Source organism: Rhipicephalus sanguineus, chromosome 1 (genome assembly GCF_013339695.2).
Source record: "Rhipicephalus sanguineus isolate Rsan-2018 chromosome 1, BIME_Rsan_1.4, whole genome shotgun sequence".
Classification (NCBI taxonomy): domain Eukaryota; kingdom Metazoa; phylum Arthropoda; class Arachnida; order Ixodida; family Ixodidae; genus Rhipicephalus; species Rhipicephalus sanguineus.
In genome coordinates this window covers 207737411-207749474 of record NC_051176.1, presented here as the reverse complement: position 1 = coordinate 207749474, position 12064 = coordinate 207737411, and the positions used below count along the sequence as shown (strand labels likewise).

At 48.8% G+C, this 12064-nt stretch overlaps 1 protein-coding gene across 1 annotated transcript; it reads right to left on the bottom strand.

The window, feature by feature from the left end:
- Nucleotides 1-1986: 1986 nt before the first annotated feature.
- LOC125757152 (uncharacterized) lies at nt 1987-2628 on the bottom strand. The gene has a single exon (XM_049412395.1). The coding sequence runs from the start codon at nt 2626-2628 to the stop codon at nt 1987-1989; it is 642 nt and encodes a 213-aa protein (XP_049268352.1).
- Between the last annotated feature and the right edge of the window lie 9436 nt (nt 2629-12064).

The following is a 12064-nucleotide window of genomic DNA, read 5'->3' as shown; positions in this document are numbered from 1 at the left end:
GAAGTAAAAATGGCCGATTACAACCGCGCTCACGTTTCGAATCAGGGGGTATTCGTAAACACGCGTTAAAAACAGCGTTAAAGAGCTCGTTTCGCAGAACTTCCGGTGTCGGCGTTCAGCCTCGGTGGTTGTGAGCGAAAAATTGCCGTTGTCCGTGAGCGAAAATTCGAGATGGTTGCAAATAAATAAATATTAAAAACCTTCGGTTTTTAATAAAACCCACGCCTTCTGCGTGCCAAGCAGGTATTCTACCACGGAGCCACGTTAGTGCTTCAAAGTATTTCGTATAAAAAAAACGCTATAACAATGTCATATAGTGGGTGCAGTCTCCTTAATGAATGCAGTGTTGCGTGGCGGAATCGTAGAATCGCACCAGGCGTCAGACTATACGAATTGCGCAACGAGTGGGTGGTTTAAAGCCACCCAACCATTACAATGTGTGCAGTGGCGCAGGTGCGCGTGGTACCTTACCGACGCGTAGTGGGTACTTGGCCAATTTGCAAACGGAAGAAGTGTGGCGTAGTGGGCACTTCACAACTGTACTTGCAGTAGGCATTCTAGGATGGTTTGAAACGGCCAATGTTACGCGCACAAACGTTTCTTTTCTTGCGGCACAGTTGAAGGCGATGCGCACGGGGCCCGATACGCAATCGAGTTGTATACTCTTGAAGGCTAAGCTCAAGCGTCCTCCAATGTTTCTCCCTCATTACACGTAGTGGGCAAGTTTGTGCATTGAGGCGCTTGTTGCGTTTTAATTTCATCGCGGACGCATAGCCCCACTGGATGGACAAACGGGTCTGTGGCCCGCACTGCAACCAAGTTGCAACGTTTCGCGTAATCATTCGCCTGTTGACCGCACGCACGCCCAATCGATGGCGTACAATCAATATTCCGCATTATGCTTAGAAATTACAAGTTACAACACCTAAAATGACCTTCGCTTTTATTCTAAAACCTCGAGGACGAGTATTGGATTCCCGGCCACGACAACCGCATTTCAGTAATACCGGTGGTCAAAATGAATCGGCATCCCACAGAACACCACAGTTTATTCTTAACATTGTGCTACCCTTCATTCATGAGATTCCTCACAGATAATCCGAGTTTATCGGAGTATTTTTTTTTTTTTTGCAAATAGCCGCCTCTCCACATGACCGTCAGAGGTATCTCCCGATTCCTTTTTGTATCTCCCATCATGTGTCACGATTTCATCTTCCTTCCAACACGAACAGTATAACAGCACGAAGACATGAGAAGAGCACATGATGACACATTTCCTTCCGAACGTATTTCATTAATTTATTGTGTGTATTTCGCAACATTTAAGGTCAGAATGCATTATCACGCAGCGGATGTGCCCGCTCAACAAAGCAACGATGACACTGCGGCGCGAGAGAAGCTCCTCAAGCCCAAATCTGGCTTCTTGCCGCAAACAGGTACAGGTTCATCTGGAAAGAACAAGGCGCTCATCGTTGTAGTCTTTGATAGCACGAAGACTACATCCTTCATCCTGGCACTCCAGGTGTAGCCTTAAAAACATTGGCCTCCTCCGCCTTTACGAGCTCTAGAAGCCTGTGCGCGTCTTTTTGTCCGTGGAAGAAAAAAAGAGCACGCTGGAGCAAAAATGACGAGACTCCATGCTCACCGACTCCGGGATGTTCTCCAGGGAACCGGGCAAGTTAATGTTAAGCACCCGAGGATGACGTATGTGTTTACATACGACAGCGGCCGCAACCGCTCATGTGCTCCCTCTTCTCCTGGCTCGGCCTCGTACGCGAGTGCGGGTCCTCCGTTCCCCGCAAGCACGGCGCTGGATCGGCATAGGCGTGTCTCCATGCTCTCCGACTCCGGGATGTTCTCCAGGGAGTTGGGCGAGTCAATGCTGAAGCACATGAGGATGGCGTCTGTGTCCGGATACGACAGCTGCAGCAGCCGGTCATGTGCTCCGCCTTCACCTGGATCGGCTCCGTACGCATGTGCGGGTCCTCACATCCCCTCAAGCACGGCGCTGGAGCGGCAGAGGCATGGCTCCATGCTCTCCGACTCCGGGATGTTCTCCAGGGAGTCGGGTAAGTCAATGCTGAAGCACATGAGGATTGCGTCTGTGTCCGGATACGACAGCGGCCGCAACCGCTCATGTGCTCCTTCTTCGCCTGGGTCGGCCCCGTACGTGGGTGCGGATCCTGCGTTCCCCTCAAGCGTGGCGCTAGGGCGGCAGAGGCATGGCTCCATGCTCTCCGACTCCGGGATGTTCTCCAGGGACTCGGGTAAGTCAATGCTGAAGCACATGAGGATGGCATCTGTGTCCGGATACGACAGCGGCCGCAACCGCTCATTTGCTCCCTCTTCGCCTGGGTCGGCCCCGTACGCGTATGCGGGTCCTCCGTTCCCCGCAAGCACGGCGCTGGGGCGGCATAGGCGTGTCTCCATGCTCTCCGACTCCGGGATGTTCTCCAGGGAGTCGGGCGAGTCAATGCTGAAGCACATGAGGATGGCGTCTGTGTCCGGATACGACAGCGGCCGCAACCGCTCATGTGCTCCCTCTTCGCCTGGGTCGGCCCCGTACGTGGGTGCGGGTCCTGCGTTCCCCGCAAGAATGGCGCTGGGGCGGCAGAGGAAAGGCCGCATGCTCTCTTATTCCGGGATGTTCCCCAGGGAGTCGGGCGAGTCAATGCTGACGCACATGAGGATGGCGTCTGTGTCCGGATACGACAGTGGCAGCAGCCGGTCATGTGCTCCCTCTTCGCCTGGGTCGGCTCCGTACGCGTATGCGGGTCCTCCGTTCCCCGCAAGCACAGCGCTGGGGCGGCATAGGCGTGTCTCCATGCTCTCCGACTCCGGGATGTTCTCCAGGGAGTCGGGCGAGTCAATGCTGAAGCACATGAGGATGGCGTCTGTGTCCGGATACGACAGCGGCCGCAACCGCTCATGTGCTCCCTCTTCGCCTGGGTCGGCCCCGTACGCGGGTGCGGTTCCTCCGTCCTCCGCAAGCATGGCGCTGGGGCGGCAGAGGCAAGGCTCCAGGCTCTCCGACTCCGGGATGCTCTCCAGGTAGTCGGACGAGTCAATGCTGAAGCACATGAGGATGGCGTCTTTGTCCGGATACGACAGCGGCCGCAACCGCTCATGTGCTCCCTCTTCGCCTGGGTCGGCTCCGTACGCGTATGCGGGTCCTCCGTTCCCCGCAAGCGCGACGCTGTGGCGGCAGGAGCGAGGCTCCATGCTCTCCGACTCCGGGATGCTCTCGAGGGAGTTGGACGAGTCAATGCTAAATCCCATGAGGATGACGTCTGTGTCCGGGTACGATAGCGGCCGCAAGCAGTCAAAGTCCTGCTGCAGGCTCTATTCGACTTGGCGAGCTCCGGGCTTGTGTGCGGGTCCATCGTTCCCCGCAAGGATGACGCTTGAGCAGAAAGTGGCGAAGCTCCAATCTCGCCGACTTCGCGGTGTTCTCCAGGGTGTCCTGGGAGTCGATGTTGAAGCACATAAGCGGCACAGATGCGTCCGTATACAAGAGCAGCCGTAACAGGTCGTGGACCTCCTGGCGCATCTCTTCGCCTTGGCGAGCTGCGGAAGCGTGTGCGGGACCTTTGTCCGACGCTGAAGAATGACGCTAAAGTAGGAGTGGCGAAGCTCCGGCCTTCCCGACGCCGGCATGTTCTCCGAGGAGTCGGGTGAGCCGATGCTGAAGAACATGACGATGGCATCTCCAGTCTGTGCCAGCGGCTTGGAGTGGTCGTTATCCTCCTGCTCTGGTGTGACCGAAAATGAAAGCGAAATGCAAAGCCCTGATGAAGAAGCAGTTTTCGAACCCGCAAGCGTGTTCTCGGTAAAGAGACGATGAGAAGACAAGTCTTCCGCGAGCTGTTGTTCTTCTTCTACTTCTTCGTGCACCTTCGTGCAACCTTCTGCCAAATAAAATTCGCAAGTATATATGCTTCAAAACATACGATTGAGTTGGGCGTGCCAAGGCAACACATCGGCTATTAAAAGCGATACATGGCGAGCTCATCTTCGCATTGACCGACAGACGAGATGGCACGTAGCTTGCCGAATTATTGTGGGCAGTTCAGAGCTGCGTCTGGTGGCGCGACAACACGAGGAAAAAGAAGTTACGGGCAGCACATGTGCTCTTACTGCACCGCGTGGTGTTTTAAACCGGCATTTTTTAAAATTAGAATAGGTGGGGCGAGGGAAGGAGTCAGTTGCACGCGCTTGAACGCAGATTGAGCATGGGGGTGTTTAGCAGTTGGTGTAGCGCGTACTTCTATGTCTGGTAATGTGTGGTACAGAGATATTTGAGAGGCAAGGGGTAGGAGCACGCGCCTGGTCTACACCTACCTGACTACTGCTTATAGCCAAACGGTTACATGCAACACAATTCGCAATACCAAGCTATACGTACCAAAAATGCGTCACTTTATGCAATATATAGTGTGCGAGAGTTGGCGTAGCTGCCGATTTATTGCATGAATTAAAGCTTGCTAGTCTCTGTCCTGGTAAGAGCATTGTGCGTATGCGAAATGGCATTTCCGGTGATTGGGTGCCATAGCGTAGTAGACCGGAAACATTCAGAGCTATGTAATAAAGTTTTCTCGCTTTTAAAGGGCCCCTCGTTTTGTCAGGCACAAATGGTGCATTTTACTAGAAGCTTCTTCCAAGATGTGTTTTCGACGTCGCAAATTAGGTCATGAATAAGCGTAATGATCGTGCGGGCACTGTGGGTTTCGTGCTACATTTGTATATAGTGTCTCATGGATTCCTGTGTTTATCATAACCATACTGCAGGTATGGCCACCCCAGGTTTTGACGCACCGTACACAGCATTACATGTTTCTGGGATTGGCTGGAAGTAATCTCGGAATGAAAACACTATTTGACGATGAAAGAGAATCAAGGTACGAGACGCATGCGACTACAACAAGATTCTGTCCTCGTGGACACTACCATGTGAAAAAAAAATTCCGACGTATGACACTAGGTGTGTATTCGCTTGAGTTTGGTGCCATGTGTCCGTTTTCCTGCGCAAGCACCATGCAGTGGATCAATGTATCTGCCTCCCGTCCTTACCCGTTTATTCTGGTTATTTTTTTGGTTATGCTGCTCAACAAAGATGCAACAAAGATGCAGTATTTTCTTTTATCTATCGGCTTGCCTTGCATGTCATTGCTGATTGTATAATATTTAAAGCACAACGTTGGGACGCGCATTGCGTGAACGAAATGAGGAATCCGATCTACAGATCCTCACGGCTCACAGACCGCATCCTAACATATGCAGGGTGTTTCAAGAAATATTTCCGAAAATCGTAAAAAATAACGGAGATGGAATATTTGCTCGCGGCCTTCATGATCACTTTTTCTGCAGCAGTAGACATATTAAGATGACAAGAGACATCAATGACCACAGCAATTAAATAAATTAAATTATATTTTTATTAGTGGAAACAGGCGGTCGATTCAAATGGGATAATTGAAGTCCTTCCCATGAAGAGCCCATTGCCGTTGTGAGATTTCGATAAACTGGTATCTGGTAATTAATGCAGAGTAATTAAATTACACCAAATTTAAGCAAAACCGAAACCGAAGAGCACATGAGCGCAAGCAGCAGACGACCAGAATGACGTCACAGTTCACGACAACCATTGCAGTGGTGTTATTTCTTCTCTATTCGTTAACATATGTACTGTGCGGTCCACTGTTAGAGGGAACACGTGATCGCGTGGCCGGCGGCCCGCGTGGCGCAAACTGGTTGTAAAAGGGCCGCGTTTGCCACTGTTCGTCTGCTACAATTGCCGGCCCTGCGCTTGGCGAGCGCTGGACGGCGCATCCGTTTTTCAGCAGTGCGATTCATGTAGCCACCACTCTTTCTGCGCCTCGTCGCGTAATCAGCAAGCAGAAAAAAAAAGGTGTTTGTTTGTTGCACTGCTTTCTCGCCAGTTTTGATGCGATGCGATTCGCGGCCCCAGCGGCCAAATTTCGACCGGGGCCCCCATCTGTGGAACTCCGTGAAAGTGATTACGAAGCCTGTCACTTACGTAACCTAGTGTAAGAGCTCATTATGCGGGAAACTGCGCAAAAAAAAAAAAACAACAACGTCGACAAAGGGAGAACAGCACAAGCACATGCGGTTGTGCGGTTCTGTTCTCCCTTTGTCGACGTTGTTTGTTTTTTTGCGCAGTTTCCCTCATAATGAATTAGAAACTAGCCCAAGTGTTCACCGATAAGTTTGTCGTAAGCTTTCAACATGCTGCTCACACCAGCCGGCTGCTTTTTATAACAGACAAGGAAATTTATGCCCGATGCAGAGATAATAGCAAGCTTGTCCTTCCAACCGTAGAAATATAGAATTTCGCTAGCGCGCGCCGAGCGCTGGGACGAAGAAGTAGCAGACGACGCGGGACACGAACCGCCGCCACTAGTAAGAGGTCATCATCATCATCATTATCCTTGTGATTCTACGCGCATGCCCCGCGTTTCCAAACATACCCAGCAATTCCGAACATCGCTTTCAGTTCGCGGTTTTTGGCACCACGTGGCGTACGGACCTTAAAGATTCGTAATTCCCGCTATGACTCCGACAGCGTAGCGGACACAAAGACAGACGACAATATCGGCTTTCACCACCACGCGCGAACCGGCAATCGCCGACTGATAACCGCAACGCATGCGACGAGCGGGCGGCTGCTCAACTGTGAATCAGCACTAGTTTTGTTGCAAAGTGGCTCGGTCCTTCTTCAAGACGGCGGAACCTGGAAAGGGCGTCCTGCCCTTCCTCTCATTTTTCTTTCAATATTTTCCGAGTTTCTTCCATATTTTTCGTCCGATCGTACTGCCCTTGGCCTCCCCTGGTTCCTTTTAAAGTTGGCGAACACGCCTTTTGTCGCTGCCGTGTTTTGAATCACAGAAGCTAATTTTGAGAAATAATACCATCTTAAATTATGATGACGGTCGCGCGTTTCGGACTATGCACACTCAGGCTTGACTTCCCTCATTTTCGTTGACGTCAGTTTACAAACCCATTATATTGTACAACTGGGTGAAAGCGCCAAGCCGTGTGTTACAGTCGCTAACAGACTTCGCTTTTTCGTGTTCAATAAGCGACTCAAATAAGGCACAAATTTATTTGAATAATGAAGATTATTCAGTAGCCTTCGGTGAAGTATTTTAATTAGGCGCCCTAGTTTCAACTATGTTGCTTTCCTTTCTCAAACTCATAATAAAATACGCCCTAATAACTTATGTTCCTAACACAGTACACAATTTACAGCTCGCCCTCGCCTTTCTTCTCAGTGTTTCTGAAATGAAATTAAATCGAATAAACTGACAAATCCCACCTCAATGCCTCAATGGATATCTGCTAGTCTGCAGATTTGTGCGAAGTCATGGATTGAAACCAAGCTCTTGCGGCCTTTTTAAAGCAGGAAAAAAACGAAAACCAAAACGTGTTTCTTTACGTGACAACGTACGTTACAGGCCCTTCACGAAATCCATTGAAAACTTTTGTTACATTTTGAAAGTTTTATGTTGCTTATGTAAACAAGGCAACTGCAAGAGTCTCGAAACGCATGTCTTCTTGTTCTCTGTGATGAATGCTTGTTTACCGTGAAAAAAAGTGCGTGTTCTTTGCAAAACATTGTTTCGATTGCACCTAAAGTTGTAGATGCCATCTAGCTAAGATTTCAAGAATGATTTTTTTGTAAATTTGTTAATTATAGGAAGAGTTGCAAGATGTTGAACTGTCCTGTTACCGCATTTCCAGAAGATCAGCACCACTGACAACTCAGGCACTCTGTGTCTTTACCTCGGCAAGAGTCCATAAGCGAAGTTAGTTTTTTTTTCCCGCTTTCTTGTGGGCACTGTAGCCTCAGTACGTTGTAATATTCAGGTGATGGGTCCCGCATGTTTTTATCGCTATTTTTCATTGCGGCACCATTCTACACTGCAAACCGTTTCACACCCTTATAGGTGTATTTGCGATAAAACACCTATCGTACACCCTTTTTTTCTGTCAATATTATCCGAAAGGGTGTAATGTCTTGTTTGCACACCCTCCGCACACCCTTTTTTAATTTTTGGGTGTACCATGGGTGTATGTTCTGTTAAACACCCATGGGTGTTTTTTTAATTTTACACCTATGGGTCGATTCGCGCAGTGAATTGACCCATAGGTGTAAACAGGTATCGTTGCACTGCTGAATGCAATTAACTGAGACACTGAACACCACGGGCAACGCCTCCTGGAACCACGGGTCACCACCCTGTTCGACAGAGCGTCTTGGCACAGCATATTGTTTCACGAGGCACCTGAGTGTGAAGCTACCTGCTCGTGAATCAGTAATGGTTCACCTTGGTGTGCTAATCTTGCCACTCGATTTTCATTCTTTTAGTTGTGCATCACAAGTCTGCTGTATTTGCAAAGACGCATGTATTTTGCCTACTTAATTAGGCAAGTGGTAGTGAAAATAAAATATACCATTGTTGTGCCTGAGGTTCTGAATGCAGTGAGTCAACTGATGTTACTTATTTACTGATGTCAACTGATGTTACTCACATATATTTAAGCCTTTACATCCCGATTTATTTTTGAGAAATCATTCCAAAATTAATTTCATTTATTGCTTGATTGGATTCACACGTTGAATGAATGCCCGAAATACATTCGTAATAATATATGTATTTGTTTAGCATTCATAAGCATTTGTTCAGTTTAGAGACAGTTGGCTTCACTTCACTGTGATCATCGCAAACACCTCTCCTAACGATTAATCTATAGCATACATATACAGTGAAATCTCGTTGACACGATTCTGCATAATACGTTTTTCAGCCTAATACGTTTTCGTTTTTATTTCCTGCCAACATCCCTTGAAAATAATGTATTTTCATGCGTTTAATACCATCACATTTTTGCCAAAACTGGATAATACGACCGCGAAAGTGGATCTTGACCGATATATCGAGAAATCCTGCGTTTATTCTTCGCTATGACAGCTCGCACCGCGTTCCAACAACCCACGATCTGCGCATAGCAGAGCCGCTGAGACCACAGCAGCATCAGTTTAGCGGCGAAAAGGTCGCTGCTAGGCGATCTTTTCTTTGAGATTATATATATACATATGTATTGCCGCTTTGTGAGGGCCCCCCCTCCAGTGAAGAGAGACTTTAAGCCCTGCTTGTAGTCATGCAGCTCTTACTGTGTCGTCGCAATGCTTACTGCGATTCAAATACACTGTGTAAAGCATAACAAAACATAACACTGCCGCAGAGAGAAAGCTGCGCCCACGCGACCCGACAACGGCGCCACCTCCTCGGCCGGCGCAGCCGCCGCGCGTGCGCGGAACAGCCGAACAGCTCTATCACCACGTGACTTATGCAACGCGCTCAGACACGCCGCCGGACTCAACCGTTTTCTGCGTGTGTTGTGCATCGCCTCCCGATCGGTCGAGTTTTGCAGTCGGTGTTTTGGTTGTTTGAAGTGTGACTGCGCTGTGTGCTCGTCCTTTACCTTCTGCCAGTGCTGCATATTACGAAGATGCACTATACTCAAAGGGAGACCTGCAGCTTCATATCGTGGAGCACTCGAACTGAAACGGTATGCACCACTATCACGTTGCTACGGCCATCGCTTTGTTAACTCCGAGAGCGCGATCTAATGCCGTTAACTAAGCTTTTCTTAACTGGTTGACGATCGGTGAGCATTTGTTAACGTAGCGAGCATATGTGAGTGTATTGTTTCATCGGGATGAAGGCAAAGTTGTGTGACATTAGGCGCGGGCAAGCTTTGCTTTGTTTGGTGTTGAAATCAGTGTGCGCATGCGCGGCTGTGATTCGGAGGGGGATTTGAACGCAGTTGTGCCGGTGCCCTTCTGTCGGCGGAAGGGGGCCCCGCTCTCGATGAACCACTATTTTGATTTAAGAATAGTTGGGTTGTGACGGCACCTGTTACCTCTAAGCGTCAAGCGTGTCTAAGGCGCGTATGCATCGGCCTGTTGGTAATTCAAGTGCATTTTTTTTTCGCACAAGAAAAAAAAAAAAAGCAGGACAGAAAACAACGACGTGGTGTCCGTGTGCTTTTCCGTCTGTGTTCGTTTTGTGCGCTAAAACTACCGTGATGCTCGGGTTGATGCGTGTGGGTCATTTTAACGCAGCATGTTGCTTCGTTTTAGGTACGCCGCGCGAAGCTCGCCTAAGTGCTAATACATTCCGTTTCGTTAAATTCGCACCGATGTTTTAATTCATCCGTAACATAGGTTTCCTGATAATGCCGGCACCCGTGCACGGGGAGCCGTTTGTTAAACTTGACTTGTGTTCGAATGAATTTTTCATGTCTATGTGTGGCCGAATCGCCTTAACTACCTGAACTGTGCAAGCGCTAGTTCGAGCATCAGTGTGCACTTAGACGTGCGCAGGGTTCCCCATCAGGGGGAGGGGAGTAGGAAGGTTAATCGCTGCCCTCCTCCCCCCGCCTTACTAAATGTCAAAGTATGGGGGCAGACTTTGCGCCCCCCCCCCCCTCTGTCTGAATTGACTAGGGGGGCGCACCCCCCCCCCCCTTCGTACGTACGCCTGAGTGCCCGCATTCGAGCACAATTTATTTATTCTGTTTGTTTCCATTATGTCTAGCTTTCATTATTTTGTTGTGGTTATTAAGAGGTATATGCGCCTCGCCTCGCTTTGGCGTTGTAACTTCGCTAAATACTTTACGTGTACAAACATTAAAAAACGCAGTTTGTACGACCACCTCCAATGATATTATTTGGTTAAAAGACAAGCCTAATGATTATAAGATATTTAAATTCTCCAGTCATCTTCAAGGCTGCACGTTGCAGCCTTGAAAGAAGTCCTTGTGCATAGTTTTGTTTTATATGCTTTTTATCGATGTGCAGGAATCCTTCATGCCACTAAGAATGCTCCTTTTTCTTTAAAAATGCGGATGATATTTGTCAAAAAGTACTTCCTCTTTCCCAACAAGCTAATTGCACGTAAAAAAGCTATTAATTCCCTCCAGTTCCATATGGTGCATGTTATGAGCTTCATATTTGGATGGTCCTATCGTGAGCAATATGAGCTCGAACACCCGAGCGCGTGGCGAACACCCTTGAACCTTACGTCGGCTGATTCGCAGCGGCGGCTGTCGGAAACAAAACGGAAAGGGCGCCGCACTTCCACTAGCTGTTGACCCTCCCGCTTCGATATTGTTGATGCGAAACAGCATCTTAGAGAGTGTCAGTGGCCGCTAGCGGTGATATGAATTCCCATCAACGCCAACAGCCACATCAGACTAGGTAGCTGCTTAGATATCGGTGTGACGTAGCCTGCCACGATGTGCAGGCCATGCTTGCGCATCGGTATCTCGGTGGTGTCGGCTGAGGATTTTGCTGCGCCTCATTTATTTATTTTGTTATCATGCTAGCGGTCATTGGCACGCAATCAGCCGATATCTCGCAGCAACGCTAGCGAGGCGGGAGTACCAACAGTCAGCGGAACCGCGCCCCCCCTCCGTTTCGGCAGCGCCATCCACGTATCACCCTATCTCAGTTTTAAGGCTGTTTTCCACGTGCTCGCATGTTCGAGCTCATATTACTCACGATAGTACACGGTACAGAAACTGTTATTTACTGAAACAAATGATTGAAGTCTGCGTAGCGCTTTCCAGACAATGATTTTTTTATTTTTTGTCATGCAGGGAGAGAGCGTTCCAATAACACCTTGCATTGTGTACGATGGCCCCCGATCTTCCCTATGCAAGCAAGCTTTTCCTCCATGTGGACAAAGAACTGCTCTTCAGTGTGTCCAATGCCGAAGAATGAGTAGCTGCACTCATGGCAGCCCATTGGCTGTTAAATATCGACTGCCATCACAAGGCGTTCAACGTTCTCGTCGCTGTTGGATGGCTCCTTCTTGGCCAGTGGGTAATGACTCCGAGGACACAAGTAGTAAGATCCTGAACATTTTCAAGAAAGCCTAGAAAATAGGCCTTAGCTTCTGCTTAAAGTATGTCGCCACCTGTGATTAACTCGAGCTTAAGCCATAAAGTTATATTTTCATATGGTAACGAGTAG

Bases quoted from the DNA above. Each gene is read 5' to 3' on its own strand.
- LOC125757152 (XM_049412395.1), bottom strand. From the start codon at position 2,628: ATGCGGCCTTTCCTCTGCCGCCCCAGCGCCATTCTTGCGGGGAACGCA.